This window comes from Gopherus flavomarginatus, chromosome 7, assembly GCF_025201925.1.
Source record: "Gopherus flavomarginatus isolate rGopFla2 chromosome 7, rGopFla2.mat.asm, whole genome shotgun sequence".
NCBI lineage: Eukaryota > Metazoa > Chordata > Testudines > Testudinidae > Gopherus > Gopherus flavomarginatus.
Window position 1 is genome coordinate 38,791,191 of NC_066623.1, and position 24,035 is coordinate 38,815,225.

General features: G+C 49.2%; 1 protein-coding gene across 1 annotated transcript in view; it reads right to left on the reverse strand.

Annotated features, from left to right (window-relative positions):
- Nucleotides 1-24,035, reverse strand: part of DIAPH1 (diaphanous related formin 1) — a 177,678-nt gene that overhangs the window by 50,468 nt on the left and 103,175 nt on the right. Inside the window, exon 17 of the mRNA XM_050963451.1 lies at nt 21,012-21,135. Coding sequence (XP_050819408.1) covers nt 21,012-21,135 — 124 coding nt within the window. The remainder of the gene's footprint in view (nt 1-21,011; nt 21,136-24,035) is intronic.

The window sequence follows — 24,035 nt, forward strand, 5'->3', positions numbered from 1 at the left end:
GAAAGGGAGGGGGTTGATGGAGCTTAACCCCCAGTTGCTATGATGAGGATGGTTACCAGCCATTCTGTCCCATCTACTGGGAATGACCAGGAATCATTCCTATTTTTACCCAGGCGCCCCTGAGGCCAGCAGGGGTATTCAGCAGTTATCAAACACGGGCTGATAGTGACGACTGATAGCAGTCATATTGTACCGTCTGCCACCGGGGAGGGGAGAAGAGCGGATACTGCTCTTCACTGCTGCAGCATCACGTCTACCACCAGCATTCAGTAGACACAGGGTGACATTGAAAAAAGTCAAGAAACCATTTCTTTCCCTTTTCTTTCACGTGGTGGGGGGAGGGAGTAAATTGACGAGCTATACCCTGAACCATGCTGGACAATGTGTTTGAACCTACAGGCACTGGGAGCTCAGCCAAGAATGCAAATACTTTTCGGAGACTGCTGGGGACTGTGAGATAGCTGGAGTCCTCAGTACCCCCTCTCTCCCTCCATGAGCGTCCATTTGAGTCTCTGGCTTCCCGTTACGCTTGTCACGCAGCACTGTGTAGCCTGTAGATTTTTTTTTCAAATGCTTTGGCATTTCGTCTTTTGTAACGGAACTCTGATAGAACAGATTTGTTTCCCCATACAGCGATCAGATCCAGTATCTCCCGTACGGTCCATGCTGGAGCTCTTTTTGGATTTGGGACTGCATTGCCACCTGTGCTGATCAGAGCTCCACACTGGGCAAACAGGAAATTAAAATCAAAATTTCGCGGGGCTTTTCCTGTTTACCTGGCCACTGCATCCGAGTTGAGATTGCTGTCCAGAGTGGTCACAGTGGTGCACTGTGGGATACCGCCAAGAGGCCAATACCGTCGATTTGCGGCCACACTATCCCTAATCCGATATGGTAATACCGATTTTAGCGCTACTCCTCTCGTCGGGGAGGAGTACAGAAACCGATTTAAAGAGCCCTTTATATCGATATAAAGGGCCTCGTAGTGTGGACAGGTACAGCGTTAAATTGGTCTAACGCTGCTAAAATCGGTTTAAACGCGTAGTGTAGACCAGGCCTCAGTATCCACCTGTTATTATCCAGATCAGCATGTTGGTCTGCAGCTGAACTGTCCAGCTGAGAACTTATTCTTAATTCCTTGCCTCTCAACTTCTTCAATGTTCCCTGGACAGCTTTTCATAGGAGTTAGAGATGGAAAACACCTACAAGATCCCCATGCAAGTGCCGTGCAGCAGATAGTCTGATAAAAGATAGAGCTATGTGTGAAGTTTTGGGGAGTTTATACAAATACCTGCCATTGAAAGTTAAACTTCAACCAATTTTAAGAAAAATAAAACAACCCCTTCCCTGAAAGGTAAAGCCCATCTAGCATGCACACACCCCCTGGCTAAGCAAGAACCTCAGTATTACATGTCACAGTAACAGAAGTCGACAGGCTGTCCATGATTGCACTCTGCTTCACCACTCTTTATCAGGTTGCTCTATAAAGGGCAGCATTCCACCTGATGCAATGCTTTCCTTGATTAAACAAACACATGCATATGGCATGGGGTGCATTTTGCCTTCTACAGATCCTGCCTGACCTTGTTCACTTGAGATTCATTTGAAGACCAGGTTTAATCTCTCTCTGTCTTGCGATTAAGTATTTTGCAGCATGCATTTCAGTGAGACATTACAATCTCACCCATTTAAATGGATACAGCATGATAAGCTAGCTGCCACAGAGCCAGCAATCTAATCACAAAAACCCATTTCTCAGCCAGGAGTGCCACCTAGTGGACACAACAATTGGTAGGGAAATTTTACTTCACAATGGGAAAACTGAATGGAGATAAGAGGCAATCTGCTGCTACCTACAAAGGTCCCAGTCACAGACTGTGACACTCTGTATCTCGGGGGGACACCCTGCACCCCCATGTTCATCCCTATAATACGATTGGATACGTGGTATCCAATGCAAAGACTGCCATGTTGGGAAATATAGTAATGTTATAGGTTGTAATTTCATGTATATAGTTATGAGGCTGAAAATGTGTCCTCATTGCTTAAAACAAGCCCAGGCAAAACTCTCCAGGAGTAGAGGGGCAGTTCACACCTCATCAGGGCATGTATGGGACAAACCCAGTCCAGCCTCACAGGAACAAAGGACACTGGCCTAGGCAGTAACAAAGGACCTGTTGGATTCCCCTTCTCTTGGTCAGTTCTGCAGAAAAGAACCTTGGGGTTACAGTGGACAAGAAGCTGGATATGAGTCAATAGTGTGCCCTTGTTGCCAAGAGGGCTAAGGCATTTTGGGCTGTATAAGTAGGGGCATTGCCAGCAGATTGAGGGACATGATCATTCCCCTCCATTCGATATTGGTGAGGCCTCATCTGGAGTACTGTGTCCAGTTTTGGGCCCCACACTACAAGAACGATGTGGAAAAATTAGTACAGCGGAGGGCAACAAAAATTATTAGGGGCTGGAACACGACTTATGAAGAGAAGCTGAGGGAAAAGACAGTTACTCACCTTTGTAACTGCTGTTCTTCGAGATGTGTTGCTCACATCCATTCCAGTTAGGCGTGCGCATGCCGCGAGCACGTTCGTCGGAAGATTTTTACTCTAGCAACACTCGGTGGGTCAGCTGGGCACCCCCTGGAGCCGGATATATACCCCTGCTGACCCAACCGCCCCTCAGTTCCTTCTTGCCGGCTACTCCGACAGTGGGGAAGGAGGGCGGGTTTGGAATGAATATGAGCAACACATCTCGAAGAACAACAGTTACAAAAGGTGAGTAACGGTCTTTTCTTCTTCGAGTGCTTGCTCCTATCCATTCCAGTTAGGTGATTCCCAAGCCTTACCTAGGCGGTGGGGTCGGAGTCAGACGTGGCAGAATGCAAAACTGCTGAGCCAAAGGCTGCATCATCTCTGGACTGTTGACCCAGAGCATAATGCGAAGCAAAGATGTGGACTGAGGAGCAGGCAGCTGCCCAACATATCTCCTCGATAGGTACACGAGCCAGGAAGGCGGCAGATGAAGCCTGAGCTCTGGTAGAATGTGTGGTGATGTGGCTTGGGGAAAGATGAGCCAAATCATAACAAGTGCGGATGCACGCTGTCACCCAAGATGAGATCCTCTGAGAGGAAACAGGTAGGCCTTTCATTCGGTCTGCTACTGTGACAAAGAGTTGGGGCGTTTTACAAAACGGTTTTGTCCGCTCAATATAAAATATGAGTGCACTACAGACATCCAGGGAGTGCAACTGTTGCTCCCGTCACGTTGAGTGTGGCTTCAGGAAGAAGACCGGGAGAAAGATGTCCTGGTTAACATGAAAGGCCGAAACCACCTTAGGGAGGAATGCCGGGTGTGGTCGCAACTGCACTTTGTCCTTGTGGAACACAGTATACGGCGGATCCACCGTAAGAGCCCTAAGCTCGGAGACTCGTCTGGCCGATGTAATGGCTACAAGGAAAGCTGTCTTCCAAGACAGGTATAGTAGTGAGCAGGTTTCTAACGGCTCGAATGGGGGAGACATAAGTCTGGTTAAAACCAGGTTGAGGTCCCAGGTCGGGGCTGGGCGGCGTACTTGAGGGTATAAGCGCTCCAAGCCCTTGAGGAACCTCGAAACCATAGGGTGCGAGAACATGGAATGACCACATTCGCCTGGGTGGAAGGTAGAGATGGCTGCCAAGTGTACCCTCAGTGATGATACTGCTAGGACCTGCTGTTTGAGAGACCAGAGGTAGTCCAAAATAGAGGGGATCGAGACCTCAGTGGGAGTAAGATTAAGCGTTTTGCACCAACAGGAGAAACGCTTCCACTTGGCCAGATACTTTGAGCAGGTGGAAGGCTTCCTGCTACCCAGGAGAACTTGTCGTACTGATTCAGAGCAACATAACTCTGACTGGTTTAGCCATGCAGCAGCCACGCCGTGAGGTGAAGAGCCTGCAGGTCCGGGTGGCGAAGCCTGCCGTGGTCCTGAGTTATGAGGTCTGGGTGGAGTGGCAGGGTAATTGGGTTGGCTATCGACAGGTTGAGCAACGTGGTGTACCAGCGCCACACTGGAGCGATCATGATGATGTGCGCTCTGTCCCTGCGGAGTTTCATCAGGACCTTGTGATCCACTGGGAACGGTGGGAAGGCATAAAGGAGCTGGCTCTTCCATGGTATCAGGAAAGCATCTGAGATCGATCCCGGGGAGAGACCTTGGAAGGAGCAGAACATCTGGCACTTCCTGTTCTTGTGGGAAGCGAACAGGTGTATGTGGGGAAATCCCCACTTCTGGAAAACAGAATGCATAACGTCTGGGCAGATCGACCACTCGTGAGACAGGAAAGACCTGCTGAGTCGATCTGCCAGAGTGTTTTGAACACCTGGGAGAAAGGATGCTACCAGATCTATCGAGTGGGCTATGCAAAAATCCCAGAGTTGGATGGCCTCCTGACAAAGGGGGTAGGACTGTGTCCCTCCCCGTTTGTTTACGTAGTACATGCCCATTGTGTTGTCTGTAAACACTGAGACACAATGGCCTCGCAACTGTTGCTGGAACACCTGGCACGCCAGGCGGACTGCTCTCAGTTCTTGGACATTTGTGTGTAATGCCAGATCCTGAGATGACCACCTTGAGTACGAAGGTGACCGAGGTGAGCACCCCAGCCGAGAGATGACGCATCCGTCGTCAGGGACATTGAGGGTTGGGGCGGATGGAATGGCATCCCTGCACACACCAGGGAAGGAGTTAGCCACCATTCTAGGGAGCCTAGGGTGCTTGGGGGAATGGTGACTATCGTGTCTATTGGGTCCCTGCCCAGGTGGTATACTGAGTCTAGCCAAACTTGGAGAGGATGGAGGCGGAGCCTGGCGTGTTTGGTTACAAACGTGCAGGCAGCCATGTGACCCAGAAGACCGAGATAAGTGCGAGCCGAGGTCGTTGGGAAATTCTGTAGACCTCGGATGATTGTTGCCATCGCCTGAAACCGTGGCTGTGGTAAGCAGGCTCTGGCTAGATAGGAGTCCAGGATAGCTCCTATGAAGTCTAACCTCTGCGTGGGAACCAGAGTGGATTTTTCTAAATTGATCATCAGACCTAGATGCGTGAATAGGTCCTTGACGATGACAACATGCTGAGTGACTTGTGTCTTGGAGGCCCCTCGGATGAGCCAATCGTCCAGATACGGAAAAATGTGTATCCAATATCGGTGGAGGTAGGCGACTATGGCCATACACTTTGTAAATACCCTTGGGGCTCTAGAAAGGCCATACGTCAGGACCGTAAACTGGAAGTGCTGACGATTGGCTACAAAGTGGAGGTATCTCCTGTGCGGAGGAAAAATGGCGATGTGAAAGTACGCGTCCTTCATATCGAGGGCGGCATATCAGTCTCTAGGATCCAAGGACGGGATAATGGTCCCCAGGGATACCATGCGGAACTTCAACTTTATCATAAACTGGTTGAGTCCTCACAGGTCTAGGATAGGTCTGAGACCTCCCTTCGACTTGGGGATTAGGAAATAACGGGAGTAAAACCCCTTGCCCCTTTCGTCCACTGGTACCTCCTCTATAGCTCCCATGGCAAGGAGCATCCGCACCTCTTGTAAGAGGAATTGCTTGTGAGAGGAGTCCCTGAAGAGGGACAGGGTTGGAGGGTGGGGTTGAAATAAACTGGAGGTGGTACCCACACCCAACTGTGCGTAGGACCCAGTGATCTGAAGTTAACTGGGACCACGCCGAGAGGAAGTAGGAGAGATGGCTGAAGAAGGGAGGAGAGGGATCCTGGTCTGTAACTGGTACGCTGCCCTCGGGCACACCTTCAAAAGTTCGTCTTTGGTCCCGGTGGTGCTTTCGAGAGACCTTGATTTTGGCCCCCTTAGGGTCCTGACGGTCGTCTGCGACCACCTCGGCTGCGCCGCCTGCTAAAGTCCTGTCTTTGTCTAGGCACAGAGTATGGGCGGTGAGGCTGGGGACGGAAAGGCCTGCGTTGGGTCACCGGCGTATGCATGCCGAGAGAGCGCATTATGACCCTGTTGTCCTTCAGGCTTTGCAGCCTGGGGTCAGTCTTTTCTGAGAAGAGGCCTCTACCATCAAATGGCAAGTCCTGAATGGTATACTGCAGCTCCGGTGGGAGGTTTGAAACCTGAAGCCATGAGATGCGCCTCATGGCAACACCCGAGGCCAGAGTCCTGGCTGCTGAGTCTGCTGCATCCAACGAGGCCTGGAAGGAAGTTCTGGCCACCTTTTTCCCTTCCTCCAAGAGGGCAGTGAACTCTTGGCGAGAGTCTTGAGGGAGTAGCTCCGTAAACTTACCCACAGCCACCCAGGTGTTACAATTATAGCAGCTAAGCAAGGCTTGTTGATTTGCCACCTGGGGCTGTAGGGCTCCTGCCGAGTACACCTTGTGGCCGAGTAGGTCCATTCGCCTAGCCTCCTTCGATTTCGGGGTTGGCGCCTGCTGGCCATGGTGTTCCCTCTCATTAACGGACTGGACGACTAGTGAGCAGGGAGGAGGATGGACATACAAGTACTCGTATCCTTTAGAAAGCACCCTTCATTTACGCTCGACTCCCCTGGCCGCAGGAGGGATAGAGGCTGGGGACTGCCATATAGTATCAGCATTCGCCTGGATGGTCCAAATAAACGGTAGGGCCACTCTAGTGGGGGCATCCGTCAATAGAATGTCCACTACTGGGTCCTCTACCTCCAGGACCTCCTCCATCTGGAGGTTCATATTGAGTGCTAACCTCCTTAGGAGGTCCTGATGGGCTCTCAGGTCCATTTGAGGAGGGCCCGAGGAGGATGTTCCTGCCACCGCCTTATCTGGAGAAGAGGAAGAGGAGATGCCGGCAACGAGCGGGTCCTGTGTGGCCTGTTGCTCTTGGACGACCTCCTGCTCCAGTGGAACCTGGGAGTCCGATGGGTGAACTGGGGCTTCCTCCACAGCAGTCGGAGGGGGACGGCTAACCGTCGCCTCTGGCACTCAGTGCTCTGATGAGACAGAGCAGGACAGAACTACTGGTACGCCTTGGGCCTGGTGGTACGCCCAAGGTGTCCAGAAAGACCACTGATGGGGTCCTTGGTCCTGGGCCTGGGTCTCTTGAAAGACTCTGGTGGGCACATCAGAATTGCGGTCCTGAGCATAAGAGCTGTCCGTGTGGGACGACACTGATGTGTGTCTGGATGGCCACGGAGGTGCTGAAAAGCCCTGGACAGAGTCTCCGTCTCTAGCGGACCTTGCTCTACTTGGCACCGGGGACCGGTACCGGAAGGTATATCGGTACCGGGAATGAGATCGGGACCTGCGACCGAAGCAGTGCCGGGAGGTCGGCCAAGATCTCGAAGCTCGACGTCGGGAGCGGCTATGGGAGTCACGGTGCCTGGAGCGGTGCCGGGAGCTGGAACGGCGCTGAGAGTAGCGGGCCGGTGAATGGAATACCGACCGGTGCCGTGAGTGTGACCGGCACTGAGGAGAACGGTACCGGGACTGCGAGTGGCGTCGGGAGCGCCGATGGGACCTGGAACGTCTGCGGGACCGTGATCGTGAATGGTGCCGCTCTGCTGTGCTGACAGAGGATGGTCTTATCAAGGCAGGCTTCCCGATAGACTGTATTACCCGCACTGGCGGTGCCAGAGGTTGAGGCAGCGTCGACTCTGTCATGGCAATCAGATCCCTCGCCATTGAGAACGTCTCTGGCGTGGATGGAGTAGTAAGCTAAACCACGGGTCGCGCTGGGGAGCTGACTGGCACCAGACTCGATGGCCCTTGCAGGACTGGAATCGATGGTGCTGGGCGATCCGACTTAGAAGAGCTCTCTGGCTGCGGTGCAGGTGGCATGGAAGCAGCAGGAGTCTTAGGCTTTCTCGACCTCGGGGAGAGGGAGCGGTGCTGCGTCGACTTCGGTGCCGGCTACGGCCAGTGCCGAGAGGCCTTGGCAGTACCGGCGCGGTTCAGTGCCGAGGAGGCGCTTCTGCCAGCCAATTGACCAGCGCTCGGTGCCGAAGGCAGAGGGGTAAGAGCCGCCTCCACGAGGAGCTGCTTTAGCCAAAAGTCCCGCTCCTTTTTTGTTCTCGGTTTAAAAGCCTTGCAAATGCGACACTTATCTGTCAGGTGAGATTCCCCAAGGCACTTAAGGCAGGAGTTGTGTGGATCTCCTGTCGGCATCGGCTTATGACAGGCCGAGCACGGTTTGAAATCCGGTGAACCGGGCATGGGCCCCGGCACCGGATGCGGGGAAGGGGCTAATCCCCGAACCCCTCTTAACTATACACTAACTATTAACAATAAAAATTAACTATAACTATATAACTTTGAACTATATATACACAACAAAATAACTAGAGAACTACGAGTAGCTAGGGAGGTGGAGGTCAGTAAAACCGCACTCAACTGTTCCAACGACTGACATGGGCGGTAAGAAGGAACTGAGGGGCAGTTGGGTCGGCAGGGGTATATATCCGACGTCATGGCGGCGCCACTCCAGGGGGTGCCCAGCCAACCCACCAAGTGTTGCTAGGGTAAAAATCTTCCGACGAACGTGCACATGGGCGTGCGCACACCTAACTGGAATGGATATAAGTAAGCACTCAAAGAACTGGGATTATTTAGTCTGCAGAAGAGAAGAATGAGGGAGGTTTTGATAGCTGGTTTCAACTACCTGAAAGGGGTTCCAAAGAGGATGGATCTAGACTGTTCTCAGTGGTACCAGTTGACAGAACAAGGAGTAATGGTCTCAAGTTGCAGGGGAGGAGGTTACGTTGGATATTAGGAAAAACTTTTTCACTAGGAGGGTGGTGAAGCACTGGAATGGGTTACCTAGGGAGGTGGTTGGAATCTCCTTCCTTAGAGGTTTTTAAGGTCAGGCTTGACAAAGCCCTGGCTGGGATGATTTAGTTGGGGATTGGTCCTGCTTTGAGCAGGAGTTGGACTATATGACCTTCTGAGGTCCCTTCCAACCCTGATATTCTAAGATTCTATGGGACTACGATGAGGTAATGTTCACCTGACTCTGAAGGGTGGGGGGAGCCAAGAAGGAAGATAACACATGATAAAAGTGAGAGATGTTTGCCACGCTCTCTCTTCCAACTACATCTACAGACACAACACCAAGTGACTGAAGCACTGATCAAAAGAGAGAGCCTGGCTGAAGGGCAACCCGCCAGCCTGTGGTGAGAAACATCTAAGTTTGTAAGGGCACTGACAGTGTTAAGATCAGCTTAGAATGCGTTTTGATTTTATTTCATTTGACCAAATCTGACTTGTTGCACTTTGACTTATAATCACTTAAAATCTATTTTTTTGTAGTTAGTAACTATGTTTATTAGAATCATAGAATACCAGGGTTGGAAGGGACCTCAGGAGGTCATCTAGTCCAACCCCCTGCTCAAAGCAGGACTAACCCCCAGACGTATTTTTACCCCAGTTCCCTAAATGGACCCCTCAAGGATTGAACTCACAACCCTGGGTTTAAGCAGGCCAATGCTCAAACCACTGAACTATCCCTCCCCCCGTATGACCTATACTCTACCTGAAGCAATGCATTTGATCTGACGCATGTCAGAGACTCCCCTGGGGATAACAAACCTGGTATATATCAATTTATATGTTAAATTGATGAACTCATATAAGCTTGCAGCATTCAGCGGGCATAAGTGGACACTGCAAGACAGAGGTTACCATGGTTGTATCTGGGATCGGAGATATTGGCTAGTGTCATTTGGTTGCACAATCCAAGCAATGGCTGGCTGAAAGTGCTCACTCATGTAGCTGGGAGCAGCTTACATCCTAGAGGCTGTGTGTGAACAGCCCGGGTGTGAGGGTTCTCACAGCAGAGCAGGGTAAGGTCGGCTCCCAGAGTTGAGGATTGGAGTGACCTAGTAGATCACCAGTCCAGATAACACCAGGGGAACGTCACACTGACAAAGACCCTATTTCTCCACCAATCATTTTGTAATGTACGCCTCTACCCCGATATAACACAACCTGATATAACTCGAATTCTGATATAACACAGTAAAGCAGTGCTCTGGGGGGGTGAGACTGCGCACTCTGGCGGATCAAAACAAGTTCGATATAGCATGGTTTCACCTATAACACAGTAAGATTTTCTGGCTCCCGAGGACAGCGTTATATCGAGCTAGAGGTGTAGTTCAATTAATAATGATGGCAGCTCAGATCTGTCAAGCCCATTCAGCTATTTCTTACCTACATACGGGCAGGGCCGGCTCTAGCCATTTCGCCGCCCCAAGCACGGCAGCACACCGTGGGGGGCGCTCTGCCGCTTGCCGGTCCTGCGGCTCCGGTGGACCTCCCGCAGGCATTTCTGCGGACAGTCAGCTGGTCCCGCGGCTCCGGTGGACCTGCCGCAGGCGTTTCTGCGGACAGTCAGCTGGTCCCGCGGCTCCGGTGGACCTGCCGCAGGCGTTTCTGCGGACAGTCAGCTGGTCCTGCGGCTCTGGTGGACCTGCCGCAGGCATGCCTGCGGAAGGTCCACCGGAGCTGCCTGCCGCCCTCCCGGCAACCAGCAGAGCACCCCCTGCAGCATGCCGCCCCAAGCACGCGCTTGGCGCACTGGGGCCTGGAGCCGGCCCTGCATACAGGCAGGGCAATGCCACCTTCACCCACATCTCCTTCTATAACGGCAGGGCATTCTCTCACCCCTACTGTCATCATTCCCTCCCAGGTAGCAGGGCAGTGTCCTAGAGTTTTGCTTTCTAAATAAAGAATCTCATGGAATCCTCCCAGGATGGAAAATCTGCATCTCACTGAATGGAACAGGTGCCACCATACAGAAGAATGGTCTGCTCCACCCTACGAGGATCTCCCCAGATAGGGCCTCCGAGATTTTGGAAAAGCTCTCTCTGCAGAGGCAATCTGTCCCACCATCATATCCGCTGTTCTGTGAACAGTGAGATTGAAGGAGAAAAAGCATTAGCATGCAAGGTTCTGGGTGTTAGTGGAGACAGTGGTGTGAAGTAATGATCTCAGGGAGATGTTTCTCTAGCCTGGAGCACTTACTGATGAGTCACTAAGCCTCCTATTAACATTTTATTCCGCTCCACACCTGGGATCTTCCAAACAGGACAGTGAGTCTCCTTATCAGCTCTGTGCAGTCTGATACCCTTCGAGGACAGGCATTCCATCACCGAGGCAATTGCATCTAGGTTAGGAGCCAGTTCTCATGAGATAACTTACTGAGGGCCCAAAGATCAGGACTCTGATAAATGAACAAGTCTCCGAGAGTCTAAAGTGTCATGCACTACAGGATCGGGGAATGGCAGCTGCAGTGTGAGAAACACCACCCTGTCCCTACGCACCAGCAACACATTGGTGAACCTGACACATCAACAGAGCAATAAGTTGCCATAGGGCAAGAGGACACTACTACTAACTCCCAATCACTAGTGGGAAGCCTTGATGAATTACCAAGCTATCTTGTGACAGATATCTGAGCTATCATATATACTTGCACTTGTATCTTGTCCAGTCAATAAATTCTACAAGCTCAAATCAGTTTTTTTGTTTATAGTGCAAACTGTGGAGTGAACAGTGTAGGAGGCTCAGCACCACACAAGCCCTTGCTTCATTCATTAACGACCTAGTATAGCGTACAGTGCCTCATGCACTACTATATGGTGTGCAATAAATGAGGTAGGACTTCACAGGAGCCTTTGCCTCATTTATGCTACATCTAAACAGCTGACTTTCATGATCTCTGTTTGGCATGAAAATAAAAGGAAAAAGTAGTGTAAGATGTTATATACAGTCTGGTTGATAGAAGCACCTGTGCTGTTCTCAAATACAATATACGAAGGGTCAGCAGAGTTAGCATGAGACACTCTGGCACAGGCATTTCCTTACACCTGAATGCTTAATAGGGCAATTCGAACATTTTCTCAAGGTAGTTTATGTGGATCTTTGGCAGCTGAAGACACGCCTAACCCTGTACAGAACAAAATCCTTACCCTGCGGAGCTGCCAGTCTTGTAAAGTTTGACATCTTCATTTTGCAGTTCATTTTAGCAGAAGGATTTGTTTCTAGAAACGGTTCTGGGGAGGAGTCAATTTTATGTAACACTCCTTCCACTGGGAGGAGGAGTTCCTGGGTTAAGAAAACAGTAGATGAGAGGTAACAAAGCCCTTTGCCTTTAACCAGTGTAGATTGACTGTGAAATAGTTTTTTTCTTTTCCTTTTTTTTTAGTTGAAATTTTCCTAGACTATTTGGACCTATCTCCCATCATCTCCCCCACAGAACCCTGAGGTTCTTCTGGCAACAGCAAGGGTTCAGTGCCCACTTTCTGTTAGAAAAACTGTATCAGGTACATTGAATAGATCGTAATTTCAGCCTCACAGAAGAGTGGGACTTGCAGTGAAGAGAGAGCCAGAGCACTACTAAAACATCCCTCTTGCGCTGGGGCCCTCTGCACCCTCCCCCTCACATACAGAGATTGGCTAGTGCGGGTCTGGGATGAGAGACAACTCCCCCCACCAAACAAGCTCTGATTAATATGGGGAGTAGGGATAGCGTATGGAGCCCGTCTCCTTCTCCCTCCCAGGCTGAGCAGTGGGTGGGAGGAACATGGGGTGCTGAACACTCTCCCCTGCACACACAGCCCTGGGTGAGAGGGCAGTTCAGCAGTGACTTGGGAGTTTAATCTCTGGTTTTGTTCAAGCTTAGCAGTCTCCCTTTCAGTGCGGGAACACTGATAATGAGCACAAATAGTAAAGAAAATTAGTAAATCTCTATAGTCTAACTATGGTCTCCTATTTCTGGTTGAAGTGTTTCCAGTGAGACCACTGGGCGAGGTGGCTTTTGGGTAGCTCTAAAGAGCTGCAGCTCCTCAGAGGGTAATTAGGGCAGAAGTGGCAGGAGAGAAAGAAAGGCTGGGAGTTCTCCCGCCCCTGTGATCTTTGCAGCAGCATGAACCTGTCTGAATCAGAACTGAGGCTGAGGATGGAATAATGAGGCTCCCAGCAGTAAGTGCCAGTTCAGAAACAAGCATTTGACCCTCCATAAGAAGAGGAAAAGGGTAGAAAAATTAGGGAGACCAAGGCCATAACTGTCTGGCTCTAAGACAGACAAAGCAGCAGGCACAATGCAGACCTCATCAGAGCAGGGCAGGCACAAAGATGCAGGTAGGTTTTTATTATCTGAGGTAACACAGTAGCGCTGCTCAGATAAGCAAGTGTAGTGATGAGTGTGCTGTCTAGTATGGGGGCAGTTGTGTTTGACAGGCAATGAAGCAAATAATGGAAGCTGAGGAAACCCTGGTGATCCAAAAAACTTCCTTACACACAGAAACACAGTCATCCACAGCACTGACAATGTCTGTGCATGTTCAAGCTGTGCAAAACAAGCATACTGCTCCTAGCTCCCACAGAGCTCTGCAGCAGCTGTTCACAGCCAGTTACTCCAGGCCTGCAGAGCCAACAGGATCCACCTCAGGGCCCACAGAATACCGACCCCTTCCCAGTCAATCACTTCAGGGCCCATCTATACACAAAATTTGGAAGAGCAGAGTAAGGGTTCAATCATTTTGCTTCAGAGACAGAAGCGCTTGAATGAAGGGCAGACAGATACAGAGCATGTGTTCTCAAGCCATCACCCCCACAGCACAGAGATAGCCCTGGTAATGGAATACAGCCCACATGTCTCCAGTATTTGGGGGTCTGTTAAACAGTCGGAGATAAACTCTTTCAACTCAAGTCTCACTGCTACTGGCAGACAAACCCACACCTGCAGGGTGACACCCACAAATTTTCAGTCTAAAACACTTGTCATCCACATGTGGGAAATGACCAAGGCATGCACGATAGCTTCCCACTCCAAGAAGAGAGAGGAAAATCAGGGAGGAGAAATCATGGTGAGGAGACAGGCAGAAAAGCCACATGAGAAAGAAAAGCGCAAGAGAGCATTAGAGAGAGAGATTTACAAAAGATGAAGTATTGGAAAAGCAGGAATGAAGAAAAGGGACACTGATGAAGCCAGCGAGGGCCAGTAGAGCGGAGGGGATGGGCTCACAGGGGCTGCCTCAAACAAAGTTTGCTTTACTTATGATTGCATGCTGGTTTCACTGCAAAAAAAAGTGACCCAAAACTGCCCTGGCTTTGGATAAAGAAGGGACATTCTTCAAGCCCTCTAGACCAGTTTTGTTTTCCTTTAAAAGAACCAGTAGGAGTATTACTGAATCCTTATGCCAGAGCTACAATCGGAGCAGTACAGGATCACTCACACTCAGCTTGGAGAGGATCACAAAGGGTCCCCTCCAAACTACGCTTAACAGAAGTGGTTTGCTCATAGGTGTCTAACCCCACTTGACACCTGAGCTAATGGGGTGCCCTAAGTCACCCCCCACATACATGCACACACAGAGATTAAAGGCCTTCCTCTGCTGGGCTGGTGGCCAAGGTATGTCAGATCAGATCAGGTACACAATGCAATTCAAACAGAAGACAAGTGCTCTCCCTTTCCCCCACTTGCCATGAGGAGCTGAGCTGCACTGCAGGTACTGGAGCGTGAGCCACAGCTCTTGCGTTCAGTGACAGCAGGCACCAGCACTCCCCAAACACATCAATTTTTCTGCAGGTTTTCACAAAGGTGGATTGTGCTTACATGTGTTTGCAATTACCAGCTTCAGCGGTGGGGCTGGCAGGGCTTTTATCACAGTGGTGTGGGCAATGAAATGGGAGTGACCTGAAATATTCACGCTCAGGGACTGAGTTTGTCCCACTTTGGGAAAGTGATATTAGCATCCCAGCCACAACCCCCACTTTATCTTGAGGAGGGAAGAGTACACAGAACCCTAAAATCCAAAGGGCCTTCCCTCTCCACTTTCCTGGTGTTCCATTGCTCAGACAGAGAGCAACAGGGACTAAGTAGAACACAAAACATCCCAGGAAAATTTGAATCCCAAGTTGAAGAGATTTGTGAGCAACATGGTTCAGAATACACAGGCACCAGCCTCCAAACGGTTTTATTAAGAAACTGTCTCTCTTCAGGTTTTGAACTACTGTCCATCGTTGTAGTATATAGAAGAGATGAGCAACAGCAAAGTATCTAGTGGACTTCTTGGAGTCTCTGGCTTCCCTCACCTTATAGGTAACAGGAAAGACTCTGCTTAAGATAGGTATTTTTTCTATTTAAGGATGGGTGGTTGATTCTGCAAGTGTCTCTGTTATGGTGGCAAAAAACCAAACAGTTCAATTTCTGCATTTAACAACACCTCAAATAGCTTCTGTTTACAGGGGCTTAGTGCTATGAATGCTGTGCCACACTGGAAGAGGATTCTATGGTACCAGGTTCCTGTATGGAGCAGACCATTGCTGGTAATGGACTTCAGGAACAGCTCCAAAGTGGTAGTGAAACCTGCACAGCATATAGACCCCGATCTGCAGGGGAACAGACATTCAGAAGGCTGTATTCTGCAGTTACCTGCGGTAAACAGAGTCCTCCTACCAACTGCTGACATGGAAGTATGCCCAGGACTGAAAAGCACAATCCTAACATAAGCTCCTGAACACCTCCTAGCTTCAGTAATTTCACCTCAGCCAGTATACATTAACCTCCTCCCTGTCAGAACCTTTCAGTGAATTTTGCATCCATTTTATTTGCAAAGAAAAAACCCATTCTTTTTTTTGGGAGCGGGACAAAGGAGTACCCTGGGATCAGTGTTAATAGTCCTGCCAAGGCATCTAGCAAGTGCTTCCTGTTTGCGTATCGTCTGTGCTCATATGCTGTCGCAACAATTGCTGTTAGGACGGAGCACAGCTACAAACCGTCTCCTCAGAACAGAGGCAAATTTCCTGTAATAGATAGGAATTGGAGTTCCTGGAAGAGGGAGAGCAAGGAAACATCACTCAACACCCTTAGCCAGGAGTTGTCTCCCCCACACAATGGCTTCCTGGCTCAACACAACCTCTTCTATCACACTGCGCAGCTCCAAGGAATTCTGACATCCCAGCACAAAATGACTAGAGCTCAAAGGGAGGAGTGAGGCTGACCCCAGGACACTGCTGCCCTCAGCATTCCATTTGTGTTTCAGTTCATTTTGGAATCAGTTGAGAAGGCAACTGATTTATCGTGAGCAACCTCACAGTTCAAGCTTGTGAAATTTTCATAGGCTGGGAGTCTCTGAGAAGAACCTGCCTTGGTACAGACAGAGGAGAGTGCCTTGCCTTCCATTTGCTTTTAACTCCATAAATATTAAACAGTTTTGAAAGATATTCTGCACAGAGCACTCAGTGAGATGGGGAAGAGAGCCTCAGCATTCACCTGTTAGAGCAGGAGAAAGGAAAGGAGAGATGCCAGACACTGGGATGAGTGGACAGCCAGTTAATGCACACTAAACACTCTACAAACCTCTTTGCAAACTTTCCAAGGGGGAGCCCCTTCCATTCACCCTATTCTGTGTGCACCGTATTTCTCTTAGTATGGGCTGCCAACCAAAGTGGAGAAGTTGCAGAAATGAAGCACGGGATTAGAAAAGTTGATAGGAAAGTCCACTGGGGCCTAGAGCCCAAGCTCTGATAAGGCAGCCTAAGAATGTTCAGCACACTGCCACCTCTTTGATTTACAGTGACAGGCACATCAGGAATGGATGGCAAGTGGCAGTGGGCACAAGCATGCTGGTTGGCCAGCTCAGCTATCGCTCTTCCTGCCAAACCACTCACTTCCCTGAGACAGAGATTAAAAGCAAGACCCCCAATATTTAAATAATTGAACTGTCATCAGCTGTCTGACTGACTAATTGAAATAAAAATCAGGGAAAGCTGGAGTCACTGAAGCATGGGAAAAAAAGAGAGAAAAGGGGAAAGAGGAAGGGAAAAGACATTCTGCTGACAATCTCATTTCAAGTATCATTTCATATAGAGAGGAGAGATTCTTCTTTACCCTCTGAGTAAAAATGATTAAACTTTGAAAGAAAAGTTTGGCAGCTGAAAGGAAGGAGCGGAGTTAAATATTTCACAGGCAAGTGCAGGATGGGGGGGGGGCAGAGGAGGGAAATGGCCAGGTGCACTTTGTACCTTTCAGAGAGCAGGGCACAGTGTAATGCCAAACCCATTAAACAGAACTAAGTGCAGCTCTGTAGTTTTAATTGAAAGCCAGTTAAAAATTAAAGAGCACCCTGCTCATATTAAAGTGGAGTCTACCTGTGGAGTAGTGTGTGAGGCTCCTCTTCAGGGAGCTTTAAAGCCTAATAGAGATGTTGCAGCCTTCACAGCATTCATTCAGCACAGTTAGAAAAGTGGGGAGTAGTAACTCTTTCATGCACAGTTTACTCAAGCTCCCACCTCAGCCATTTAGTTTCCACTCCCCAGAGGACAAATTCCCAACTTTACAAGTAGGAATTGGGAGATGCAGAGTACGGACTGCCACTCAGAGTGAGCACTTCCACAAGACAGCAGAAATCCTTGAGACAGGGACACTAGACCACCCCTTTTCACCACTACAGTCCCCTGCTAAGTAACCCAACCATCTTCAGATAGTGCCCACCCTAGTGAGAAAGGCAGCTACCCTTCCCCAGTCACTACCCTGGGGCCTCATTCAGGCTTTCCATCAGCACTGTACAACCTGTCTTTTACTGTTACCACTGCACAATACAGCACTAGCTGTGCCAACACTGCCCAGATTCAACAGCTGATCACCCTTCACTCTTCCTGAAATGAGAGATGCCTGGGGGTTGGCCTGATTCCAGCTGTTCAGCATGAAGAGCATAGTGAGGCTCTCATGGGCACCATCCACTGGTGCTTAAAAACAGCACTTTAAGCCTCTGATTTACAATGGATCCCTTGTGCAGAGGATCACCAAATTTGGCCAAACACGGGAAAATTTAACAGAAGCTACAGAGCTGCACTGAATTTGCATTAGAGAGCATACTGCACGTGGCCTCATCTTCCATAGAGAAAGAGAGTCAGGCAGCAATGGCCACACCCCTGGATCAAGAGTGTATGGTGGAAGTGTGATCTGAGCTCTGTATGGTGGCAGCAGCAGCAGGGTACAGCAAAGAGCTCCACAGGCTGAACCTGGCTCCATGGGCTGCACTTTAGCCATCCCATCTTGGGTTCCCCTGCATGCTGGACCATTTGACTGCATAGCAGAGCCTAGGTTATGACCTCAGCACAGATATTTGCTTGTCAAGACTGACCTATGCACTGCTTTTGAGGCAGTGGGCTCCCAACCTTCCCTAAACTAGCAGTCAGACTCTGACTTAAAACACTAGAGATACCAGGGGGATAGCTCAGTGGTTTGAGCATTGGCCTGCTAAATCCAGGGTTGAGAGTTCAATCCTTGAGGGGGCCATTTAGGGATTTGGGGCAAAAGTCTATCTGGGGATTGGCCCTGCTTTGAGCAGGGGGGTTGGATTAGATGACCTCCTGAGGTCCCTTCTAACCCTGATATTCTATGATTCTATAAACTGTTTCCTGATCTGACAAGCCCTGAATGCTAGAAACAGAGGAACTGAGAAGTCTCATTATGACAACTACTTAGGAGGGGATGGAGTGTCCCTGCTGATTTCAGATCATTTCTAAAAGAGTCTCTGAGGCCACTAGTGAAACAGGGTCAGACCCTTTCAACAGAAGAGTCCAGGAATCCTTCCTAAAAGGCATGGGGGGGGGGGGTTTCTGTACAAGAGAGCAGCTCAGTCAGGGGGCAAGGGTGATTAGGAGGTAGAACGGGAAGGAGTGTTTGCCATTGCGAGTACAGAATCTGCTAGCCTGCCACCTAAATGCCTGCAGTCATCAGACAAAACCCATGTGAGAATGAGGCTGGAACCCACAGGGGTGGCAGTGAGAGTTTGGGAAAATGGACTAATAGAGATCCCACAAGCACAACTGGGGAAAATTCATACAACAACCAAACCCTCCTCCCTCTGCTCAGAATGCACTCTGTGGTAATCATAACAATGAGAGTGCAGCCTGTTGGCCAGCACAAGGCTAATATTAAGCCATTCAACTGCAGAGAAAGCAGAAAGAACCAGTATCACCCAGGGCAAGGCAATGCTTTGAGGGACAATCATCTGGGGGAGGGAGAAGATCAAGGAAAGCATGATACAGCACTGATGGACTCCAGCAGTCCACTGCCACCCTCCCATACCAAGTATTGCTGCCCCTTCCTCTGACAGAAACAATATGCAATCCTGGGAGGATTATCTGCCTGCTTCCTAGGTGGGACATATCCTGGACATGTGGCATTAGAAGAGCATCACTGACAGGAAAGAGTGGCCCTTCCCTGCCCTATTAACTGGGTACCTCTTAGGGAAGGGATAGGAGCTCCCTCATCACCTCATTCAAGGCAGTTACTCCAAACCTGTGCAAGGTTTTCACCCATTTGGGACCACGACTGCCCAGATGCCTTTGCAAGAGCAGCTGTGAAAGTTGTGCTCCGCTCAAGCAGCTGCTTACGGAGGAACGAAGGGGGAACATCTGAGAGTGGCATGCCAGCAGTAGGCAGCATCCTGAGTCTGTCCAGGTCTCCTGTGAGCAGCCAGCGAGGTTGGACAGGGTTTCATTGCAGCACTAAGGGTACTTTTCTGTTATGCAAATGTGTGAGTCACTTCCTGAAAGCTGCCAGAGGCGCCTAGCGGCCTGTCAAGCTTTTTACTGAAACAAATTAAAGTGCAGCCTGGCACCATCAGATCAGATCAAGAGGAAAAATTATACTGTCTATAAATATGCTAATTCTGCTGGGGCAGGGGAGAGGGGCAGAGGATTTGAAGCTGTGCTTATTAGCTTCACGAATCAGGGGTTGAGATGAACATCTAAATAAAACAAAGAAGCAGAGAGGAGATGAGGCAGCCAATTTATCAGCCAAGCTGCAATCTCAATTGGCAACATGACAAACTCTTCCATCCATTGTACCCCATCCAGGCAGGGGCCCTGCACTACAGACAAAGGTAGGGGAAAAGCTTCATCCCACACTTCAGAGGGTGATCTGGCACCCCAACTACAGACAGGAAGCCCAAAGAGGAAGAGGAAGAAGAGTAAAATTTCACCATTACAGACAAGGAACCCATGTTACTGGTAAGGGGCTGTGTGTGTGAGTGAGTTAAGCTTCACCCCACAATACAGACAAGGTGTTACATGGAGGGGAGAGCAAAGGCCCAGAACAAACAAGGAGCCTAAGTTCAGGGTAAAACTTCAGAGAGGACACAGTTGGAAAACACCTGGAGTTAGGCAAGTGCTGCATCAGTTCAAGAAGGAACTCATGGTGGAGAAACCCTGTAACTACATAATAATGGTAACATCACTATTACACTAGACAGAAAATGGGGGACGTAGGGGCTTGGGGGAAGCAAAAACTGTGCATCCTGTTCTCAACTCCTTTAAAAGGATGAGAGTGGAGGGAAAGGGAGCCTGGGGCTCACGGAGGAGCCCGACACACACCTGGGTAAGAGTATGAGAATTTCAGCTGTATTTGATAAGTAAATCAAACGCTTAGGAACCACCACTAATACTATTGCAGTAAAAAGGGAAAGGCCTGCTAATGGGAGGAAACCACTTCCAGCATCCTCTTTCTGAGGTTTCCCCAGGCTAGTCACTTCATCCTAAGGATCTTGTTCATTGAGCAGTAATCACTCCCTCCCCTCAGCAGAATTACTTTTCAGATGGTAGAGTCTCCCCAAAGCAGTCTCAGACAGGTTGATGCTACTCACCCTTGGAGGCTGCAGGTAGCGGCCCGATGAATCCACAGAACAGGAAGCAGGGCGAGGAGAGGAGAGGGGAAAAGAAAGTTAGATCAAGTGGATGATACCACATACTAGAATGAACTTCTTCTACCTCAAATGTTCCCATTCCAGCACAGTGCTCAGGCGCCAAAGAAAAGGATCACAAAATCACCATGAAAAGACTGGTCTATCAAGGCATTCAACTGCCAACTGAGAAGTCCTTGCCTAACTTCTCTCCCACTACACGGCAGATAGCCTCTTGGCAGTTAAGTCCTGTGTACTCCTTCTGAATAAAGTTCAGTGTTCCCCTTATTATTCCCAGATCCCTCCCACTCCTCAGTGCTCATTGAAGAATCTGGAGTGACACCGCGCACAGCACTTACTCTTAGTCTGGGCAGAGAAAGTGAGCGTTAGCTTGGCAAAGAGTTCATCATTCTCAAATCGATCTTCTTTCACCTTGGTCCAGAAACAGTCCTGGGAGAGCTCCTCTGCTATAATCTGTAGGGTAGACAAAGCATGATGCACGGTCAAAATTTGTGTGTACACATACACAGCTTACAGGAGATCTCATCCCATCTCCCTGTTTGTTCCTTTAACATCTTTCAGATCCTCCTCTCTTACTCTTTGCAGATGCCCCACAGACCTCTGTCCTTGGTCCCCTCCTCTTCTCCCTGTACACATTCTCTCAGGGTGATCTTTTTGCTCAGTTTCAACTACTGTCTTAGAACCAATGACTCACTCATCAACTTGTCCATATCTGCTTCGCTCCTTCCAGCCCCTTAACTCAGTCTGTGTCCATCTCCCCTCAGATGTCTTACCATCAAATTTAAATAAAACATGGCTAAATATGAACACCTCAATTTTCCTCCAAAACCCTCGCTAGTCTTTCTAGCTTTACTGTTGACAGTACAGTCATCCTGTTACTGAGGCCCATATTCTGTGGGTCATCTTTGACAGCTTCCCTGCCTTAACTCACACATCCAGTTTGTGTTCAGATTTTGCCAGGTCTTTCTCCATAACCCCTCTAAGATCCAGCATTTCCTTTCTAGCCCATAGCTAAAATGCTTATTCTGGTCACCACCATCTTCTGTCCTGGCAATTGCAATCTCCTTCTCTCCAGTCCCTCTGAAACCCACATTTCACCTCTCCAGCCCACACAAAATGTAGCTGTTGAGATCATCTTCCGTACCAGTCATTCTTCCCATGTCTCTCCCCTACACACTCTGAACCCTTCTACTGCCCCTCTCTTTTCCACCAAATAAAATTCAGGCTTCTTAATCTCACCCTCAAAGACCTCCCCCTTTCTCCCCTTGCTGGAGGGCTCTTTTCTCTTTACACCTCTACCCCGATATAATGCAGTCCAATATGACGCAAATTCGGATACAACACAGTAAAGCAGTGCTCCAGGGGACGGGGCTGCTTTACCTCATTATATTCGAGTTCATGTTACGCAAGAAGTTCCTCTGCGCTCGCCCATTACTTGCTGTGGCCCTCCCCGGGACCCCCTGGCCCCAGCTCACCTCCGCTCCGCCTCCTTCCAAGAGCACGACGCAGCTCTGCTTCTCCTCCCTTCCAGGCTTGCTGCGCCAATCAGCTGTTTGGCGTGGCTGGGAGGGAGGAGAAGTAGAGCTGCAGCATGCTCATGGGAGGAGGTCGAGGCGAGCTGGGGCAGGGAGGCCACCACAAGTAAGGGGGGGAGGCAGAGGAACTGTTCCCTGCCCCAGGTCACCTCCACTCCTCCTCCTCCCACGAGCATGCTGCTCAGCTCCACTTCTCCTCCCTCTGAGGCTTGCCATGCCAAACAGCTGTTTGGCACGGCAAGCCTGGGAGGGCGGGGAGAAGCGGAGCGGCAGCGGCGCACTCAGGGAGGAGGCAGAGGCAGAGGCAGAGTGGAGGTGAGCTGAAGCAGGGAGCAGTTCCTCTCCCTACCCCAATATAACACGGTATCACCTATAACACAGTGAGATTTTTTGGCTCTCAAGGATTGTGTTATATTGGGTTAGAGGTGTATTACACTGCTTCCCACAACAATGCCAGCCTTGTATCCTTTTTTACAACAAAAGCATCTTCCATGCTACTCTTCTCCTGAACTGACCCCTCAGAGCCTCTATATTCTCATTCAAATAACTTCTCAAGAGCTACTTCTACCATGTCCTCTGTACAAGTTAAATAACTAATATTACACTGAGAGGCCTGTAGGGATAGTTTAAAGTTCATATTTGGACTGTATGTTTTATCCCTCTCCATCACTCATCTTAAGCTACTTGACTTCTTGTATTGTAAGCTCTTAAGGTCAGAGACTGTGTCCCTATGGAAGTGAGACAGCATCTGGAACTGTAAGGGCACTACCAAAATACAAGCAGTGGATATAATTACCACTACACCCACCATCACCAACAGAAAGCCTGTTCCTACGTGTAATTCTGCCTGTTTTATCAGCACCAGCACATTAGACCGTAAAGCTGAAAAAGGACAACCCCAGTAACACTTCCGCATTGTTGATGAGGAGCAAACAGGTTCAACATTTGTTAATGTTTGACCTCCACACAGCTCTGCTAATGCTCCACAATCCTGGCCTGTAGCACACCAGGATATCCCAGACCTTGGATTGCACACAGCTCTGCCAATTCACCTATATCCTGATCTGCAGAAGACTTGTTCCTAGTCCAGTTCTGAGTCCTCATACTGCTTTGCCAATTCCAATTTTGGGCCTATCCTGAGCAGACAAGGCGAGTTGGGCTCAACTGCACATCAATTTTGTGATACATACATATGACCACTGAGACCATCAAACTTGGCTACAGTTCTGGCTGAAAAGGATTTGAATGCAGATCCTCCAAAGTGGAAGGCTAGTATATTAACCCACTGAGCTATTACATGCAATGTCTCTGTGCTAATAAACCAAATAAGCATGCAACAGGAAAGAGGAGGCCAGCCTCCTTGTTATGCCCACAGGCTCTCTGGTGCCAGCATGACTGGGCTGTGCACACTTGCTGCCTGCTTGTGGTAGATGTCTGCAGAGCAACAATTCTTCTCACACACACATTTACTATCTTTGTTCTGGTTCAAAAAAAAAAACAAAAACAAAAACAAAAACAAAAAAAACCAAAAAACAAAAAACAACCACAAACCAAAAACCTGGGAGAAAATTTTTTAATTTAAATGACAAAGCAGCCTGTGCTTTCTAGAGCAGAGTAATTATCTACTGCTTGCATATTTTAGAAGAGTTGTGATTATTAAATTGGTTGTTACCATGGTGCTGCCTTCAAAACATTTCCTTCAAGGCAGAGGACAGAAAACATTCAATAAACAATACAAGTGAAATTAAATGAAATTAAACACCACAGAGTCCATTAATCAGCAGCTGCAGGCTAAAGAGGAAACAGAGTGCTCTTTGG